General features: G+C 64.0%; 3 protein-coding genes across 4 annotated transcripts; 1 reads left to right on the forward strand and 2 right to left on the reverse strand.

Annotated features, from left to right (window-relative positions):
* Positions 1-793: 793 nt before the first annotated feature.
* Positions 794-1847, reverse strand: CUNH16orf91 (chromosome unknown C16orf91 homolog). Of its 2 annotated transcripts, none has more exons than XR_005723362.1 (2): positions 1693-1792; positions 794-1355 (listed from the first exon to the last, which is right to left on the reverse strand). XR_005723362.1 is itself a non-coding variant. In XM_040253544.1 (2 exons), the coding sequence occupies exons 1-2, from the start codon at positions 1722-1724 to the stop codon at positions 1241-1243; spliced, it is 408 nt and encodes a 135-aa protein (XP_040109478.1). In that variant the 5' UTR covers positions 1725-1847; the 3' UTR covers positions 794-1240. The 2 variants fall into 2 exon arrangements, 1 of the variants encoding a protein (XP_040109478.1); XM_040253544.1 differs by having other exon boundaries at positions 794-1616; positions 1693-1847.
* A 7519-nt stretch (positions 1848-9366) lies between these two features.
* On the forward strand, positions 9367-10711 carry PERCC1 (proline and glutamate rich with coiled coil 1). The gene has a single exon (XM_040253568.1). The coding sequence runs from the start codon at positions 9403-9405 to the stop codon at positions 10195-10197; it is 795 nt and encodes a 264-aa protein (XP_040109502.1). The 5' UTR covers positions 9367-9402; the 3' UTR covers positions 10198-10711.
* Positions 10712-10807: 96 nt separating this feature from the next.
* Positions 10808-18135, reverse strand: CCDC154 (coiled-coil domain containing 154). Its single transcript, XM_040253577.1, has 16 exons — positions 17813-18135; positions 17535-17724; positions 17350-17396; positions 16948-17043; positions 16378-16501; positions 14817-14918; positions 14614-14742; positions 14246-14367; positions 13828-13954; positions 13606-13749; positions 12616-12729; positions 12468-12544; positions 12000-12117; positions 11514-11600; positions 11061-11248; positions 10808-10953 (listed from the first exon to the last, which is right to left on the reverse strand). The coding sequence occupies exons 1-16, from the start codon at positions 18133-18135 to the stop codon at positions 10824-10826; spliced, it is 2118 nt and encodes a 705-aa protein (XP_040109511.1). The 3' UTR covers positions 10808-10823.
* Between the last annotated feature and the right edge of the window lie 1381 nt (positions 18136-19516).

Here is a 19516-nt window from a genome sequence, read left to right on the forward strand (position 1 = left end):
CGTTAGTTCTTCTTTCTTGCAGGAGCTAGTGAGAGTAAAGCCAGGATTCAGGTTTGAATGACTGTTGCTCAAACAAAATGGTTCACAACCAAAAAGGTCACAATCACTCCAGGCTAGAGGAAGGATGTCTTAATTCTCTGCTACTAGTGGAACTGAGGATGTAGCCTGAGCTATGATTAGGCCAATCTTTTCAAATCTTGGTCTCTTCATCTTTAAAAAAATGAATACACTTGACTGAGTTGCCCCTCCCTAACAAGCATAATTTACCAAGGCAGGCCAGCCACTTAGAGCACTTCTGCAGAGGTCTTGCAAGCAACCGGTACACTGCCATACAGTCAGTGGTCTTCAATCCCAGTGAGAGAAATTTGCAGTTAACTTTGGCAACAAAAAAGTCAAGATAAAATGTTCTACTAAAAAAAAAAAAAAAAAAGTTCTACTAAAATGGTAAGTAAATAAAATCATCCCTTTACGCATCGTGTATTTAATCCAGAATTAAGCACGTTTCCTACTAAGCAGTACTTTGAGAAACATAATCATTTACATACCCAAAATACTGTAAGTTGTCAATAAAAATATTTACCAATTTTACTCTACTCAGAAAGTTATTGCCTTGCTAAAAATAAAAACGTACAGAGAGCTGAGAAAGCTCATTATTTCTGGTATTGTTTGATCATATTCCACCAGTTACATTTAGGTTTCTTTCCTCAGCTCCTATTCTGGGAGTCGGAAAAAAAGGAAATGACTAGAAGGCTCCCTTTCTTAAAATGAAGTGTTTAAAAAAAAATGGCTTAACTTCACATTACCAACTTAAAATTTTATTGTTTGTTAAACTAACATTAATTTATACACATCACAGTACACTGTAAGATAAAATGTTTAACTCTTCTGCCAGTCACTCTGTCTCAGAAAGTGGATCACACTGGACTACAGGTGTCACTACGTTGCTTTGTAAACATGATCATGTACGAAGACACCACAAATCCAACAGCACATGCTGCGACCTAAACCTTTTCCGTGGACCTGAGAAAGCTTTCCGACGTATTCGATGGGAAACGAGCATCAGACAAGGAGCCGGTTCCGATCTGCTGACATCCTGTGTCGGCTTCAAGGGGTCAGCTTGGCCAGGTGGGTCATTCAAGTCCCTCAGTCTCAGGACGCGCGTAATAACGGGGACAGAAACGGTCAAACACGACGCCAAAGCCTAAGGGCGGAGGTCTGTTGCTTCGCTCCTGGCACCCCATTAAGTCCTCGCCCCGTGGGCCACCGGAGCTCCAGGCTCTTCAGAAGTGTCGCTGGGCTCTGGTACCTCTTCCAGCAACATCCGTCTCAACCACCGGTCCGTGCCGGTCTCCTGCCTAAAGAAGCACCAAATGACCAGACCCATGAGGGACAGGCTTAAGGGCAGCACCACCCACCAGGATCGCTGCTGCCCGGTTCCCAGGGACTGCTTCACTGTCCAGCGGCGCGGCGCGGCTCTGCTGGAGGAAAACCGAAGGGGCAGGTGAGGGTCATCCTCTTCGTCGCCCTCGGCCGCGAGCTGGGCTCGAGCCCGGCCGCTGGGCGACGGAGGCGGGCTTCGGGAAGCCCAGCGCACGAGCCTCAGCGCCCGGAGCGCCCTGGAAGAGAGAAAGCAGTGAGCGCGCGCGCCCGCCCCTTCCGCCCGAAGTCCCGCCGAGACCCCGTGCAGCTCACCCGGCCGCCGGCGCGGACAGAACGCCGCTCATCGCGACCCCGGCTCCGCGCTCGGCGCCGCCGCGCACCGCAGTCCTGTCACTTCCGTCGCACGAAGCCGGAAGTTCGGTGCTGTTCGGGCCTCTGCGCACGACTACAGAACGTGGGTCCCCCCTCGCGCAGCGGAAATGACTCACGTCCTGCTGCAACCTCTTCCGTAGCAGGCCCGCCCCCGGTCGGCTGCGCGGGCATGCCGGGAAATGTAGTTCGCCGCCGGCCTGAGACGGCGCTAGCCTTCCTCGAACTGGGCTTGCGCCCCAGGGCTGAGGCCTGTCGGCGGGGACGGGGCTTTAGCATGGTGCTCCGAAGAGCTCGCCTCAGCGCGGGTCCCCGATGACAGCCCACACTACGCACCCCTCCCGCCGTGACGGCGCAGCCCCGGACGCCTCTTCCCCCGGCCTCGCGCCGCTGTCTTGCTCTCTTCGTGGGACTTCAGCCCGTCCCCTGTCGACTAGTGTCCCCGGCCCCGGGGCCGCGGGCCCGCACCCAGCCCTCGCGCTCTGCGGGCTCCGAGCTGCGCAGCCGTCGCCGCATATACACCATGGGCCTCACCCATGGCACCAGAGCATGCCCGTGGCCCTCCCTACGGAGCCGACGGGCACTCGGGCACGTTTCCCTCTTCAGGCAGCGGGACCACCTGCGCAGGGCCCGGAGCGCCATTGTTGTGGATGGAGGCTACAGCGTGCTTCTCGGGGACCTTCCCGTCCACCTGCAGGAGTCAGGCCGGGAGAGGCAGCCCTGAGCTGTCCCGGAACTCCCTGTCTACCCTGTTCCCCAGTCAGCTCCATAGGGAAGCTACTGGAGCCTTCTGCCTTAAAAGCAAACTGGCGCTAGGTCAGCTGAGCCGTCCTGTCTGGAGACCACATAGGAGGACCCAGGCATCACCACAGACTATGTGACGATGTGGAGATGTGCTGGGGTGGGGGTGAGGGGCCACTTGGTGACAAAATCAGATTACAAGGCCACCTTGTGAGCTGTGACATTTGAAAAACAAAAAGTACAACATGAGAGGGGGCTTTTTTTTTTTTTGGTCAGTTTTCCCTTAACTCCTTTCAGGGTGTGTTGAAGGTCAGCCGCTATGGTGGCTAGGGACTTCATTTTTGCAGAACCGGGTGGCGAGACAATCTTTGGTTGGCACCTGTAATTTGCTGCCGCCCTGGTTCAGCGCCTTTGCCTCAAGCATATCCTGCACCTGCTTTCTGGTGGGAGAAGCACCAGCCTCGGGGATCCCGCCACACCCCAGGAATGCTGGAGACACTTGAGCAAGGGTGGCAGACTGGAGCTCTTCCTAACTCAGCAGCACCTGGGAAGTCTCCCCACCTGGGGAAGCCCAACCCTGAACCCCTGGTGGCAGCTCAGCTCCAAACCCAGGGCTGTGTTCAGAGCTGCTGTGTCAACAGAGGTGCCTCTGTGTGCTCACGTCCTCCTCACTGGGCTCCGCCCTACCTGTTCCACCCCAGAACCCCACCCAGAGTCACTGCTGAACCAGTTCAGCCACAGGGAGCCCCAGGAGCACCTACTATAGGAAGGAGGATGGACCACAATCATTCTGGTGTGCAGCCTGTAGGGCTTCCTGGGAGAGGTGAAGATAGCCTGAGCAGGTAGCCTCAGGAGGACCCTGAGGCTAGGGGCTGAGCTGCTACCTGCAGCTGATGCAGCCACCTGGTTGGTCTGCTTTCCAGCATCTGGGCACAAGCTGCCCTGGACCAGCAGAGGGGGCTCAGAGCTGGGGAGGCCAAGGGTAGGGGCGGGGTGGGGGGGCGGGTTGCTGGGACCCTACCCCCGTGCAAGGCAGCCTCTAAAGGGTCATTAAAACTGTCTTGATGACTGCCTTGGATGCATGACAGGAAACTAGACACCTGGACAGGCACCTCTTGAGCCTCTGCTTCCTTGGCTGTAAAATGGGCATCTCCTGTCCTCCAGGACTGGAGCTCTGCCTGAGGGGTCCTCAGCAGCCCCCGGGGCAGCTGTTAATGTTAACGGGACAGCATGGACATGTCCTTCCATCCTGAAGCAATGGATGTTCCCTTATGGCCGCCAGGCTCCTAGGGTGCTCTGAGGTCAGAGTCCGGGAGGAGAGTGCAGGCCACAACAAAGATTTAGCAAATCCACGTGTCCTCTGTGCCCAAGTCCTGCTGGCCGGGTCTCCATTCTAGGTGAAGGCATGATGCACAGGACACGGGGTCCTGTGGAGTCAGCAGGCCCTGATCTCTGGGAGCTGGTCTGGGGCTCAGAGCTGGGCTCTCCCATGGGACAGAAACAACTTCAGAGAACATCCGTGTTGGACCAGGGCACTCCATGACCACGGCGGCTCAAGACAATCACGTCTGAACATAGACAAGACATGGATGTGGCCCAAACCTCAAGAAAATACCAAATACCCGCTTCCTGGCTAAGGGGAGGGACTCTGGTCATTCACCAGCCATGGCTGTCCTCCTTCTGGACAAGATGTATTAAGACGCTATACTAGGGACTCCCCTGGTGGTTCCGTGGTTAAGAATCTGCCTTCCAATGCAGGGGATGTGGGTTCAAACCCTGGCCGGGAACTAAGCTCACACATGTTGGGAGGCAACTACTGAACCCACGCACTCGAGAGCCTGTGCTCCGCAACAAGAGAAGCCGCTGCAAGGAGAAGCCCGAGCACCGCGATGAAGAATTGTCCTCACTCTCAACAACAAGAGGAAGCCCGTGAGCAGTGAGGAGCCTGTGTACCACAACAGAGACCCAGCGCGGCTAAACAGAAATACAGCTTTTAAATGATGCTACACTGGACTGAACAATGTTCTTCCAAATTCTGTCCCCCTGAAGCCCACCACATGATCCCTATTTGGAAAGGTCTTTGTGGATGTAATTAGTTATGTCATATTGGATGGGGTTTCCCAGGTGGCACTAGTGGTAAAGAACCCGCCTGCCCGTGCAGGAGATGTAAGAGATGTGGGTTCGATTCCTGGGTCAGGAAGATCCCCTGGAGAAGGGAATGGCTACCCACTCCAGTATTCTTGTCTGGAGAATCCCACGGGCAGAGGAGCCTGGCAGGCTACAGTCCGTGGGATCGCAAAGAGTCGGACACGACTGAAGAGACTTAGCGCCCACGTATGCATATCATATTGGATAGGGTGGGCCCTAAATGGAGTCCTTAGGAGAAAAGACTCAGAGACACGTGGGGAGAAGGCCATGCCAAGAGGCAGGCGGAGACTGGGTGATGGAGCCAAGAGCTGAGGAGCTGGGAGGATCCTGGCTGCACCAGAAGCTTAAAGAAGGGCCTGGAAGAGTTTCTTTCTCAGAGTCTTCATGGTTTCAGATATCTGGCCTCTGGAACTGTGATAAAGGAACTCTGTTGTTTTAACTCCCCCCGCCCCACCTTGTTGGTGACCCTTTGTTACAGCAGCCCCTAGAGACTCACAGCCCCCAGAGCACAGCCCCCACACACACCGCTGCACCCAGAGCCCTTTGTTAAGGCCCGCCTCCCGAGACACCTGCACTGCAGGCTGTGAGCTCTCCCTGCTGAAATCCACTTGTTCAGTGACACATGTGTCCCCTCTGGCCTCTGGCTGGAGAGTGACAGCAGCCCCAAATGCTGGGGTTTGCTTGACTCTCCGATGCGGCGGAACCCCGATGGGAAAAGCCACAACCAGATGCTCCTGGGGCCACCCCCAGAGTGTCTCCAGGACCCTCCCCTTCCTGACCCCAGCAATCTTGGCAAGGTGCTGGGTGACAGGTTCCCCACACTGGCAGCGATGCCCCTGCCCCCCCTCCCCCGGGGCATAAACCAACACCTCAGCCTTCATTATCTCAAAGCACACACAGAGCAATCTCACACGGGCCTAATGCTCCACTAACGGGAGGGAGGCTGCCGCCCAGTGTGCCTGGCGGCGGGAGCAATTTACTGTAGCGCCACTTGAGAGCTGACATATTGGACCTATTGATTTTCCCTGGGAAGATCAATACAGGGTGCATGGGGACAGGCAGGGCCACCACCTTTGGAAAAGCAGAGCCTGTCTCCCTGGGGGCCGAGGCCTGAGAGCAGAGGTGGGGGCAGGTGGGCACAGAGTTGTGAAGGCCCCACGCTGCGCACGAAGGGGGCTGGCTGGGAGCAGGCGCCAGAGGGCCTGGCAGCCTGAGTGCCTTGGCCCCCGGCCCACTCAGGGGCCCCAAGGGTTAGGGGGCTTGGAGGCCACTCCATTCCTTGGCTTGAGGCCCCGCCCCCGTTCAAAGCCAGCAGGGCCCCTCTGTTCTGTTGCCCCATGTCCGCCCACCCGGGGCTTGGCCCCTCCGCCTTCCCTCTGAATCACTGCCCATGGGGTAACCCAGGACTGCCTCCCATCTCAGGGTCCTCCGCTCAGTCAGCCCCGCTGGGTCCCTCTGCCAGGTGAGGCGACGGCAGTTCCCAGGGCGAGGGAGTGGGCATCTTCGCCAGGCCGTCCCCGCTGCTGCAGCGCCTTCACTGCCCCCTCAGCGCCTGCAGACCCCCTCCTTCATGAAGCCCCCCTCTGGCCACACTGCAGGACCTTCTCCAGGGCAGGGCTGCACCTCACCTTCCTCAGCCCAGCGCCCCCCAGCCAGGGGCCCAGCACAGGTGAGGGCTGGAGACTGACCCACAGGCCCTCCTGGGGCCTCCACTCAGATTGCACTGCCCTCGCCACCCTGTGGGGCTGACCCAGTCGCCCAGCCGGACTCCAGCCTCTCCCCAGGCCTGGGCCCTGGCTGTTCCCGATAGGGAACTGCAGCTGGGGTCCGGGCAAATGCTGGGGTCCAGGCCTGGGTTGGTCACGGAGGGCACTCCTTGCGGCTGTGTCTGGGCAGAGAAGGACCCTGGGGTCCCAGCCACCCTGGGCAGCCACTGGACCCCGAGCCCCAGCTTCCCTTGGCTGCTGTGAAGGCCCCTGCGGGGCAAGTCACCGGCCTGGCCTGGGGTGGGTCGCGTCCCTAGGGTAGAACTTTGCATTTCCTGTCACTTCCCCAAAGCCAGGTGAGGCCAGTCCTGAAGGCAGGCGTTGGGCCCTCCAGGTGGCAGAGAAGTGACTGGCAGCTTTCAGTGGGGCAAATCCCCCCACAGTCCCCGCTGTGGGATGGGAAAGGCGCAGCCTCCTTGCAGAGGGCGGTGGAGCCTGGAGCTGAAGGGCCCTGGAAGGGGGCGTGCAGGTGAGGCCTGCAGCCGGAGGGAGATCTCGGGCCGTGAGTGACCCTGGGGCCCAGGGACCAGGCACACGCCAGGCTGGGAGGAGCTGCTATCCTGTGCTGAGAACCTGGCCCCCGAGCACTGGGGCTGCTGTCCAGGAGGAAAGCACCCAGCTACACCCACACGTGGTGGGTGACAAGGCAGAACAGTGTCCCCCAAACCGTGTCCACATGGACCTCAGAAGGGAACCTCACGTGGAAGAAGGGTCAGCGGGGCGAGGTCAGAGGGACTGGAGTGGCCCTCAGTCCCAGGACAGGTGTTCTCGAAAGAGCAGGGAAACTCGGACAGGGACATGACACGGGGTGGGGTGGGGCAGCCCTGCAATAAGCGGAGGCTGGGAGCCTGGGATCAGGAGGGACCTGGGCGGGTGGGCTCCCCGCTAGAGCCTCAGGCAGGACCTTTCACTTCGGGCTTCTGGCCTCTAGGGCTGTGAGAGGCTCCCCCAGCTCTGCTCAGCAGCACATGGAGGGGGCAGGGAGGATGGCCCGGGAAGCTGCTGGGGTCAGGGCCTGGCTCCTGGGTGGGGGTTGGCGGGGTCCAGGCCTTCTGGGGTCCTGCTCGCAGTGGCGACTGTAACCACCTGGGAGGTGCGGTGAGGACACCCCTGGGTGGGACCCCCAGGGCTGGAGGGGCTACCACGTCCCTCGGAGGAGGACCCAGATGCCAGAGAAGCAGGTGCCAAGGGCGAGGCCCTGGGGGTGGCAGGGGTTCCTTGGGGTTTGCCGCACATGCAGTTGCAGCTCTGGAGCGGTGGGAGGTGGTGGGAGCGGCCTGGCTGGTGGTCCCTGGCCCTCCTGCACGTTCAGGGCTGCTGCTGGCCCAGAGCCCGCTCACCCAGGACGCTGCGGAGGCAGGATGTCCTCTAGAGAAGGCTACTCCAGAAGTCAAAATAGCATGAAATTTAATTTTCCGCTTATTTGACAAGGCTGGGTCTGGGCCCCAATCAGTGGCTGAGATAAGGGTCCTCGGCCGGGTGTGAGCCAGCTGGGCGAGTGGCAAACACTCCACCGTCCCCAGGCAGGCTGAGGCTCCCCCCGCGGGGCCCTGGTTGCCGGGCGCTAAAGCAAACGGGCTCTATTTGCCCAGTCTGTGATGACAATGCAGTTATCAAATATTTGCTGGCCTGGCCGGCCACGGAGCTCGGCTATAAACGCTGAGCCCAGGTGGAGGTGGGCCTGCCCAGCGGGAGCTGCAGGCCGCGGCAGGTAGGAGCCAGGCTGGGTGGCGGGTGGGTGCGGGCAGCAGAAGGCTGTGGGCTCCTCTGCCCAGGTGGTCTCTGCAGACCACCCACCCACTGGGAGGGGTCACCAGCAGGGTGGGGAGGGCTGGGTCATTGAGGACAAAACCAGGCCAGGGGCAGACAGGACACCTGAGGCTCAGCTCCCCACCAGCGGCCATCCATACCCCAATGCTGAGGCCACAGGACACCCAGGCAGGGAAGAGAGACCCCAGAACTGTGAGCAGACAGCAGGGGCAGGGGGTGGGGGAGGGGAGCTCCCCTGACTCCGACTCCTCGCCCCTCTCCCACACACAGCGTGGTTTCCTGAAGCTGGGACCCCCTCCCTCTCTGAACCCCCTTCCCTTTCTTCCTGCCCCCTGCCAGGGTGCCCCAGGAGGCTTCTTGGCCAAGGGTTGGCCTGCCTGCCTCCCTGAAGCAGAGGAGCTTGGCCTGTCCTGGGGTGGGGGCCTCTCGCATTCAGAATCAGCTCCCCGCACCCCCCACCCCGCCCGCAGCCCCCCTTGGCCTCTAACCTGTCAGTGACTTGCCCAGTCCTGCCTGCACCACCTCCCCACACCTAGCCTCAGGCTAAGAACATGCGAGGTGACCCCCCCAAAGAGAGCACAAGGAATCCTGGGGCGATGAGGGTGGAAAAATGGCTCTGGCCTCCCCCAAAGGCCCCCCAGAGTCACCCTCATGGCCCCTGAAGCCCCCAGACTTCAAGGGACAGAACAGCTGGGTCAAGGTGGCCAGACCTGGCCTCCCGGGCTCAGCACTGGCACCTCAGGGAAGGGGGGACCCTGCCAACCACAGACACTCATGGGGGGCACCAAAGGGGTCCCCTGCCCCCGCCCCACCAGCCAGCCTGTGTCAGGGGCCACAGCAACCCCGCGCTGCGACAGCGCTCTGCTCTCCAGACCCCACAGCCGCCCGCAGCCCGCCCGCCCGGCTCCCTGCCCCCGGCCCGCTCCCGTCTCCGAGGCGCTGCTTCAGTGGCACTGTCGCCAGGCCCCCAGCCCACAGGGCAGGATGAACTCGCCCCTTGGGGTGACCGTGGCCAGCATGCCCCCTCCCACCACACCCACCCACCCGCAGGCCACCACCTCTCTCCCCAGACATCTCTCCTCAGACATCAGCCGTCCCTGAGCTCGGTGCCCGCCCCAAGCCTGCAGTGGCCGTTCCCCTAGCAGGGCTGGGGGTCCCGACCACTACCCTGTCCCCTCTTTGCCTCCCTCCACAGCCGGAACCCTCTGCCCCGACACTCCACGAGGAGATGGCTGCGGGGATTATCCGGCCACTCTGTGACTTCCGGCTGCCCCTGCCAGCCCTCCGGCCCTTCCCGCCCCCAGCCCTGGAGCCCCCAGACACTTCCGAGGAGGAGGAGGGGGAGGAGGAGGAGCTGGAGGCCGAGGGTCCAGAGGGCCACAGCCCAACCCCCTGCAGCCCAGGCTGGGCCCCCGAAGTGCACCCCCTGGAACCCAGCAGCCCAGAGACGCCGCTGCAGCTGCTGCGGTTCTCGGAGCTCATCAGCGGCGACATCCAGCGGTACTTCGGCCACAAGGACCGGAGGCAGGACCCCGATGCCTGTGACATCTACGCTGACAGCCGCCCGGCCAGCAGCTTGGCCAAGGAGCTGTCCTGCGCCGACCTGGTGCGCCCAGCCTGCAGCACCCCCCTGGAAGACCATGAGGCCACCGAGCCCGGGGGCTGCTCCCCGGGGTGCCCTGAGGGGCAGGTGCGCGGGGCAGGCCTTGGCAGGGATGGGCGGCCACTGCTGGGGCCCCTGGCTGAGCTCTTCGACTACGGGCTGCGGCAGTGCTCGGGGCCCCAGGCGGTGGGTGGGCGGCAACTCAGGCTGGAGCGCAAGTACGGCCACATCACCCCAATGACCCAGAGGAAGCTGCCCCCGTCCTTCTGGAGGGAGCCGGCACCCAGCCCCCTGGGCCTGCTGCACCCCGGCACACCCGACTTCAGTGACCTGCTGGCCAGCTGGTCAGCAGAGGCCGGGTCCGAGCTGCTAGGCACGGGGGCCCCGGGCCTGGAGGGGGTGCAGCTGGCCGAGGCCTAATGATCACTTGAGGCTCAGTGGGGGTGAGCCGAGGGCTCCAGGCATCTGGACTCACCTTCCTGCCGAACTGGAAGGAGCCAGGGGACCCCCAGCCACGGTGGCCACCAGGACTTGGACCAGCTTAGGTGGGGGCTCCCCAGGCCAGGGCAGGGGTGGGCTGGAGCTGCCCAGGGGCTCTTCCCACAGGAGGGAGGGCGGGGCAGGAGCTGCAGCCCTTCGGAGGTGGGGGCTCAAGTCCACATGCTGTGGGCGAGTCTCATGTCCCCCAGGCCAGCCCCCGAGTTTCCAGCCAGTGGTGTAGGGCCACCCTCTTCACTGCCCGCTTGGCTGGCCCCAGGGTGGCCCCTCCTTGCGGTGCCCGCAGCAGGCCAAGGCCAGCTACTGGGCCAAGGGCTCTCTGGTGGGGCAGGAAGAGGGCGCCATCTTGGTGTGGAACAAAGGCCCGGGGGGCGCAGTGCTGTGGGCAGGAGGCCCTGTGGAGCTGTGGGGCCTGGGCTTGGTGGCTCTGGCTGGAACAGGGGTTCTGGGAGTCTCAGAAAGACCCTCTTGGTCTTTTCTCTGCCTGGGGCCTCCTACCCGGCCCCGGGAGGGAACTCTGGACTCTCACAGCAATGGGGCGGGCATGTTTATTTCTGGGGAATAGGCAGGGACGAGAGTCGGCAGGCAGGCTTCTGGCCAAGGGGCTTCTCCAAGGCCTCGCTCCTGGGTGTCTGCCGGGCTGCCAGGTTCATGAGAGCCGCCTTCCACTGTAGCCACCTGCCCGAGACACTGCTCACGCCCAGGGCCCACCTCCACCCCCTGCCCTGCGGCCTTCCCTGAACCCGGACCTGCAGGCGCTCTGGAAGGCGGCTCCCGCTGCCCACCTCACGGCCTGACACAAGCCCCAGTGATTCACAGGGACCACGTCGCCGGGGGCCACGTCCTTGATGAAGAGCTGCTGCCGCCCCAGGGACGTGGGGCCTCTCCTGCTGCTCAGCGTCGGGGCCCAGGGGCCCTCCTCACTCCACAGGCGCAGCACGCTCTCCTGCAGGGTGGCCATTGCCTCCGCGCGCTGTGGACGAGGGAGTCGGACCAGACGGGGGCCCGCCAGTGGGGATTATCTCCCTCTAGAGAAACCTGGGCCTTATCTGCCAGGAAACGCAGCTTGGGCCAGACACGCAGACAGACAGACAGCTGCGCAGAGAGGAGAGCTAGGAGGTGGCCGGGCTGGGGGTGGTGAGGGCAGCGGAGCGTCAGGCCCCGCACAGAGGAAGGCACGGGCGGCTCCCCTGCAGGCCTGGGGGGCGGGAGTGGCCAGCACAAGGGCCACCTCTCACCAGCTTGGTTTCTGTATTAAACTTGAGATTCTGGATGGTCTTGTTGTCCTGGATGCTGGTTTCCAATTTCATCATTTGGTTCTGAAACTAAACATGGCCCCCTATTCGTGGCCATGGACACAGGGAGTCTGCAGCCCCGGGGAGCAGCCCCACCCCAGCCATTTGGAGCAGGAGGCTCTCTCACGAGAGGGTCCTGGCCCCTGGGTGGAAGCTGGGAGCATCACTCTGTCCAGTGACAAGGTGGGACTTGGCAGTTCTCAGGGCCACTTTCTCCCCTGTGACCGTGGACATGCCCCAGCATCCAGGGGCCCATGTGGGAGCCCCCACTGGTACTCTCAGAGGCCGAGGTGTGCAGAGCCAGCAGCAGAACGGCTGGTTCCATGAGCCTTGCCCCACCCGCCAGGCGGTGTCTTGGATCTGAGCCTCCCTGGTTGGGGGAGGTCTGCGTGGCCCCTGCCCCCGCCAAGTGTGCCAGGCCCTGGGTACCGTGGCCAGCTTGCCCTGGATCTCAGCGATCTTGCGCCCGGGGTTGCCCTCTCTGAGCAGCTGCACGGAGGACAGCAGGGCAGCCAGCTCCTGCCTCACGGCCTCGACTGCCAGCTCTCTGTGGGCACAGAGGTGGGGCTGCCGGGCTCTGGGAGGGCCCACGGGGGCATGCAGGGCAGCGGAGGGAGGAGGCCCTGGGCAGGGCAGGGGTGCTCAGGCTTGCCGCCCCTCTGGTGGGCACTGGGGGCTCCCAGGAGGTGATGGGGGGAAGGCAGCCCCCAGGGGGACCCAAGCCCAAAGCTGGGCCAGGTAGGGCTGGGGAGGGCTCGGGGCAGCGACAGGGGCGGGGGTTTGGGGAGGACGCCCACCGTCAGGAGGCCTGGGAGGCCACAGGTGGTGCTAAGACAACTGGCAGGGGGGCAGCCCCGACCCGAAGGCCCTGCTGGCCCTGTTGGAGCCGGGCCTCACCTGGCTGTGGCCTCAGCAGAGATCTTGCAGTCCAAGTCGCTCTTGTGAAGCACGCACTTGTCGGTGACAGCCTCTATCTGAAACGTGGAGCAGGCGGGCAGCTACGGGCGGGCACGGTGGGAGGGGAGACTGCCCGGCCCACACCCACCTGCTGGGGCAGCCGGTCCACTTGCTCCTGCACCTCCCGCAGGTGCGCCTCCGCCTCCTCTCGACACCGCGTGAGGCCTTCCCGCCACCGCTGCTCTGCAACCTCCCACTCATTCTGTGTCTGGGTGGGGGCACCAGTGAGGGCCGGAGCCCAGCGGGAGGGGGAGGGGGGATGGGAGGACAGACGGACGTGGAGAGGGAAGGCGGACGGGAGGACAGACGGACACGTGGGCAGACCCGACACAGTCACCCACACACAGCAGAGCTCCTAGAGGGCATGGGGCACCCGCCTCAGGTCTGAGCAGGTCCATGCTAACTGGACACAGCCTGGCCTGGCACACAGTGGGCCTGGCTCCCTGCTGTAGTGGCCCACAAGCCTGTGCAGACAGGGACTGAAAACAGGCGCCTGCCCCACCGCCAAAGGGTGATCACGTGTGCACACGTGTGTTCACAGCAGGACTGAGGGCATCAAAACGGCAGCAGCTCAGTGCCCATCAGCGGACAGAAGGATAAGCTGTGGTCCGTCCACGGTGAGATGTTACAGCCGACAAAAGGAGGCACGTGCTGATGCACAGCACAGATGGACCCCAGACACGCGACGCTCAGTGAGAGACACTCACAGAGGCCACGGGTGTTCGGTCCCACTTATGTGAAACACCTAGAGCAGGCAGATCCACAGACAGGAAGCAGATCAGTGCTTGCCTGGGGCTGGGAGTGTCTGCGGACACATGAGGTTTCCTTCAGAGGGGAAAGGTTCTAGAAGTGACCATGGTAGTGCTTGTACAGCTCAGAACGCACAAAGAACCACAGAATTACACACTGCAAAGGTGGACTGGTGTCTGCCCTGAACTTCAATAAGGCTGTTAGAAAAAGAAGACAAAGAACCCCTAGGAGGAGGCTGCTGTGCTGGCCACTCTGTGGAGCCCGTGCGCTCTGGGCTCAGGGCCGTGGGGCCAGTTGCCGGGGAGGCGGGGCCCCTCCTGTCTGGGACACTCGCCTCCCGCAGCCGCATGCTCAGCGTCTGCTCCTGCAGGTCCAGCCGCCAGCTCAGGGCCAGGAAGTGGTCACTCAGGTCCTTCACCTGCCTGACCAGCTCAGCCACGGACAACTCCAGGGCCTGGCTCTTCTCTCGGAGCTGTGGGGGGCGGGGCTGAGTGTGCCGCCCGCCTAGAAGGGGGGCCCTGCGAGCCCACCCCCCGCCTGGCAGCCTCACCAGCTCTACGGCGCCATGCGTCTCCTGCTGGGCCAGCTCGCTGGCCAGCTGCATGGCCTCCAGGTTCTCCTGCAGGTAGGTGGCCAGCTCCCCAGCCCGGCTGTCCTCCAACTGCCCCTTGGCATCCCTGGGGGTGGGTCCCACAGAGAGACTGACCCTCAGCCAAGGCTGGCCCCCACCCCGGGCACTGAACCAGGGCCACTGGCTTCAGAGCCTTCCAGGAGGCCCCAGGGATGAGATGATGGGTGTCATCCCAGGGGTCACTAGACTGGGCAGTGTCCACCGCTATCACTCAGAGCACCCTGCGAAGGACAGGCCAGGGTGTTGAGGGGAGCCCCACTACAAGGCCTCCCCTCTGCCCTGGGGCACCGTGCTAGGAGGTTACCCGCCCTGCCCGAAGGCCTGCTCGGCCACCCACCAGGCCTTCTGCTCTGCCAGCAGGACGCGGTTGAGCGACACTTGGTTCTGCTGCACAAACTCGGTCAGCTGGACCACGGCCTTGTCCAGGCCCCGGCACTGCTCCAGGAGATGACACTCTTCCTGCTGCCGGGCAGAGGGGGCCTGGCACACTGCCCGCCTGGCGCTGCCCCCACAGGGCCTGCATGTGCCATGCCACCCACCTAGTCTCCCCATCACCCACCCGGCACTGCTCGTCCCCCCAACCTGGGCCTACGCCTCCCTGCTGCCTGGCAACGTCCCCACCCTCCTTGCATAGCATCGCCCCCCAACCTGGTACCGCCCCTCCTCCTGGCCCTGCCCCTCCCCCTGGCACCACCCCTCCCCCACCTGGCACTGCCCCTGCAGGGCCCGCACGCGCTCCGTGTCCAGCTCCTGCAGCTGCCGCCACCTGCCCTCCAGCTCCTCCCGCAGGGCGCTCTCCGCCCGCAGCCGTGCACTCTCCGAGGCCTTCATCCTCTGCAGCGGCCAGTGGCCATGAGCCTGGGGCATGGGGGGTGCGGCCACCCCCTTCTCCCCCAGTAGGGGCCCACCTTCTCCAGGGCCAGGAAGCTCTTCTGCAGGAAGCCGCACAGCCTGGCCTCCCTCTTGAGGAAGCGGAGGCTCATCTCCTCCCCCAGCTTGGTCATCTGGGCCTGTGGGTGGGGTCCACACGGTTGCCATGGCCGTGGGCATCCCCCACGTCCGCCCCCTCACCCACAGTGCCATGCTGTGCTCTGCCCAACCTTCTCTGTCGGAGGCAGCTCTGGTCCCCCACCTGCAGGGCTGGGCCCGTCACGCCCTCCAGAGGTCGGCAGGTGGGCAGGCGGGGCCCTGGTCCCCAAGGGCAATGAAGAGGCCCAGGACACAGGTGGTCCCCACAGTGACCCCCAGATCCTTGGGCCAAGGGACATGGCAGACCAGCCACCTATCCCACCCCTGCCAGGAGCTTGGTGTCCGTTTGAGCATGGGTGCACACACGCAAACACATGGGCGCACACACATTCGCTCGCACACTGCCTGCCCTCGCCCCAGGGCCCAGGGAGGAGGCCCTTCCCCTTTCTCCCTCCATTGCTCCCTTCCTGCCTCACCAGGGGTCTGGGTGCAGCCCTGCCCAGCACCGCCCCCCTCCACACACCCACAGGCACAAGGCACCCTCTCCTTTTAAGGCCGGGAGGGCCGCCCCCAGTCCAGGGCAGGTGTGCCCTGAGCCCGCACGGGCCTCCCTGCCCCATGCAGGCTGACCCAGAGCCGGGCTCGGCTGCTTCTGTAAAGAACCAAGAGGCAGACGTTTGGGTCGATGGGCCCAGGGTCTCTGTCACAACCCTCCAGCTTTGCGGCTCCCGCGCGAGAGCAGCCGTGGGCAACAGTAGACAGATGACCACAGGCCGAGGAGCCCACTCAGAGCCCCGGGGCGCACTAGGGGGGTGGCGGGCCAGCCGGGCGTGGGGAACCCTGAGCCCCGATGCTGCCCGGAGCACCTGCCTCTCCACAGGGCCGGCACACTGCCTTCCCACAGGGCCGAGGTAGGGTGGCAGGCAGCGGGGCAGCTGAGCTATGCGGGAAGTAGCTGGGGACACAGCACGAGGCCTGGTCTCTATTTGCAGAGCTACAGAGGCGCACGGCCCCAGCCCCACCTTCTAGGCCACGCACACTGGCCCAGCAGCGGGCCCACCGGGATACGCATGTCCATGTGCGGGGATGGAGGGTGGGGAAGGGCCTCAGGGTATGAGCTTCTGTTTCCTGATCCAGGGGGCTGTTCCCTCGGGACGGCGAGGCGCTCGTGATGGACTTTCTGTGGGGGAGGACGTGCTCCGTCTTGTGACCATGGCAGTAGGCGCTGGCCACAGGCGGCCACAGGGCACTGTGGCCTGGCTTGTCTGACCAAGGAGCCAACATGCAGAAACCACCATGGCTAGTGGCCACCACAGTGCACAGCGTGGGTCTTGGGGGTTGGCCCAGGTCCAAACACATGGACAGAACCAAAAAGAGCTGGGGAAAAGAAGAGCCCGCCAACAGAGGAAACGCTGGCTGGGAGGGATCCGGCGTGGACCAGCTCACTGGCAGCTCGTTGGCCGCTCAGACACCTGGGCCTGGCCCAGCCCTCCCGGGTACCTGCATCCTGGCCACCTCGTGGTCCACCTTCTGGCCCACCTCCTCCTGGCTCTTCTGCAGGGCCCCGCAGGCCCCCTCGCGGTCCTGCTCCTCCTGCTTCAGCTTCCCGGTCAGCTCGGACAGCCTGGGGGCAACGGCTGCAGGTGATGGCAGCCCAGCCAGCCGGAGGGCCTTGGGGGGCCCCAGGGATGCTGTGGGGGCCTGGACACCAAGTCCTTCTCAGGCCTGAGCCTGTATCTGGGGGGTGGAGACTGATCCACGGGCTGGCAGAGCAGGGGGTCTGACCCCGCCGGGGTAAACGCTCTCGAGAGGCCAGAAGCCCAGTGCATGTCCCCCCCGCACCCCCACCCCGGGATGGTGAGAGCTGGGCTCCCTGTGAGCGTGATGACGGGGGAGGGGCGGGGTGGGGACCCTGGGCTTGAGTCTCTTTTTCCCCAGAGTGTCCACAGGGGTTCTGAGGCCTCTGGTGAACCAGCAGCTTGGCACCCAGGGCGGAGGGACGCCTGCCCTGCCATGGGATGCCCCCAAGACCACTCGGCAGGTGCAGAGACTGCCTCCATAGGGGCCCACCTGAGGCTGGCCTCCTGCTCGGCACCCTTCCGCTCAGAGTCCTGGAGCGCCTGCTTCCTCCGGATCTGGGTTAGAGCCTCCCGGACTTCCACCAGCCTGGCACAGAAGAGGCACCTCTGCCTGGGGCCCGCCCGCCCGCCTGCCCCCTCCGGGCAGCCAGGAGCAGGCTGGGCAGCCTTCCCGGTGGGGGCTTGGCCAAGCCTCAGCCCCCTTCCTGGGCTCCCGGGCTCCAGCAACCAGGCCTTCTGGAGAGGAGCTGAGAACAGATTTGCTAACCCGAGCAAGACGCCATGTTGGAGGGAACCAAAGCCCGGGGCTGGGGCCCACGCTGGCCAGGCAGCAGCGGCTGCTTCCCCAAAGGCCCTCTCCCTCCCCCAGGTCTGCTCTGTGAGTCGGGGGTACCTCTTGTCCAGAGCCTGCATCTGGTTCTGCTGCTGTGGGCCAGGCAGCTGTGAGGCGGAGACACAGGCTGAGTGCAGCCGGGGCCTCGGAGCTGGACCCCGGGGATTGTCGGGGTGCTGGGCCTGGGCTGAGTGGGGCTCAGGTTCCGGGGAGGCACTGCCCCCAGGCCTTGGGATATGCCCCACCTGGACGTCTTCCTTCTCGGGGGCTGGAGCCGCCTGCCGCACCTCCAGCTGCAGCCTCTTCAGCTGTGTGTCCTGCAGCTGCAGGCAGGCCCGCACCTGCAGCAGCTCCCGCAGCAGGCTCAGCGTGGCATGCTCGCAGCGGGCCCTGTGTCCCCGCAGGGACGCCACCTCAGCTTGCAGGTCGGCTACCCTGTGGGGTGAGGAGCAGGCCGAGTCGGCCGTCTATGTGGGGCAGCGGTACTGACCGCAAGGCTCCCTTGTCTGCCCTAGGGGCTCACCACTGCTCTAGCTGCTTCCAGCGCTTCGGGGTGCCCTGCTCCAGGTTGGAGGCGTCGGATGGCAGGCGGCTGCACGCATCATTCTCCAAGACCTCCTCCAGATTCAGGGGCTCGGGGCTGGCCAGTTCTTCCTCCAGGAGCTCCAGGTCCTCCAGGGCGATGGTGCTCAGCTGGGAGGGCGGCGAGGCCTCAGATGAGGGGCTGCCGTCTGTCCGCTCTACAAGAAGGTGCCTTGGGGTTTGCCTTTGGGGCTGACAGGGGAGCTGCTCCCAGATGGACCCCAGACCCTGCCGCGGGCACCCGCTGCGCTCACCGTGGCTCATCCCCCTGGGCATACAGTGAGGCCCAGGGAGGGCTTGGCTCCCACGTTCCACACAGGAAGCTCAGGCTCAGAGAGGTCCAGGCCCTGCCTGAGGACACGCAGCGTTGGACAGCAAAAGCGGGACAGTGCCTGCCAGCCCTAGAGGTAGCTGGGGCTGTGAGGAGAGCCGGGGCTCCCACGGACACAGAAGCTCTCGCCCATACAGGCCCCCTAGCTCCAGCCGCCACTCACAGCTTCACCTGCAGCCCCGCTTGTGGTCGGCTCGCGTCATGTGGTGGCCCAGAGCTGGACCCAGGGGTGGGAGTGAGGGGTGGGGGGGCTGGGGGGACGGTGGGGAGTCAGAGCTGGAAGCTCCGGGGTCGGGGGAGCATGTGGGGCACAAAGAGGTCACCCCTGCCCTCACATCCCTCCTTCTGGGACAAAACCAAGGTTGGAGGGCAGCGGGGCTCTGCCAGAACCTTCTCCTCAGCAGAACCTCCTGACTTCACGGCCCAACTGCCGATGGAACCCGAGCCCTTAGCTTCCCCGTCCCAGCGAGGCCGCCCCAACTGCCCACTCTCAGATGGACCCGAGGAATGCCCCTCCACCCGTCGGGGGAGTGGCTGCCGGCCACTGGGTCAGCCAGGGAGCCGCTAGCCCGGTAGGAGGGCTGGCCTGGAAACAATCACCTGCCCTCTGGTCAGGGAGCCCGGAGGCCAGGAGGGGAGGGGCGGCCATGCCAAGGGCACGGGGCCACAGGGGCGACAGGGCGAGGCCGGGGCAGGGCCACCTGGAGGGTGCGGCCGCAGGGCAGGCGCAGCCCCACAAGGAAGGGCAGGCCGAGCGGACCTGCAGTCCACCCTAAGGGAGGAACCAACATGCCGCCCAGCCCCTCGATGTCAATGCCCGGTGCCCGTGCTCTCCTCACGCCTCAGCCTGCAACCAGGTGCTGCGGGTGCCGCGTCTGGCTTCAGGCCTGTGTGGACCTTCAGGCCCCTCACCCCACCCAGGTGGTCCCCCTCCCAGTTGCCAGACCTGCCCACGAGGGCTTTCCGGGGGCTTCCCTCTGACAAGGTGTGCCTGTGTCAAAGGCAACCCTCCCCAGGGAGCCCGATGCCCTGCAGCCACACTCTGGAGGCCGGCAGGTGAGGGACAGGGTGGCACTGAGGGGCCGCATCCTGACCAAGCGGCCGTGGCCTGGGGGCCTCCGAGTGTGGGGACCGGGGCTGTGGTCGGGAGGCAGACAGAGGGAAGACTGCCTTCTCCAAGGGCTCTATGGTGGTCCCAGGAGCAACGTGGACGAGGATGTGGTGGCCGGGGTCCACCCTCCCTGGGGCATGGGGTGTCCCCAGGCACTTGCCCATCCAGGGGTCTCTGAGTCCCTCACCTGCATCCCCCACTCA

Source organism: Oryx dammah, unplaced genomic scaffold (genome assembly GCF_014754425.2).
Source record: "Oryx dammah isolate SB20612 unplaced genomic scaffold, SCBI_Odam_1.1 HiC_scaffold_2, whole genome shotgun sequence".
Taxonomy (NCBI): domain Eukaryota; kingdom Metazoa; phylum Chordata; class Mammalia; order Artiodactyla; family Bovidae; genus Oryx; species Oryx dammah.

Coding starts and splice junctions, on each gene's coding strand:
- CUNH16orf91 (XM_040253544.1), bottom strand. CDS start 1,724: ATGAGCGGCGTTCTGTCCGCGCCGGCGGCCGG. Junction 1,617..1,692: donor CTGTCCGCGCCGGCGGCCGG/GTGAGCTGCACG, acceptor TCTCTCTTCCAG/GGCGCTCCGGGCGCTGAGGC.
- PERCC1 (XM_040253568.1), top strand. CDS start 9,403: ATGGCTGCGGGGATTATCCGGCCACTCTGTGACTTCCGGCTGCCCCTG.
- CCDC154 (XM_040253577.1), bottom strand. CDS start 18,135: ATGAGCCACGGTGAGCGCAGCGGGTGCCCGCGGCAGGGTCTGGGGTCC. Junction 12,730..13,605: donor TGCGGCTGCGGGAGGCGAGT/GTCCCAGACAGG, acceptor ACCCAGACACAG/AATGAGTGGGAGGTTGCAGA. Junction 12,545..12,615: donor TGGACCGGCTGCCCCAGCAG/GTGGGTGTGGGC, acceptor TCCACGTTTCAG/ATAGAGGCTGTCACCGACAA.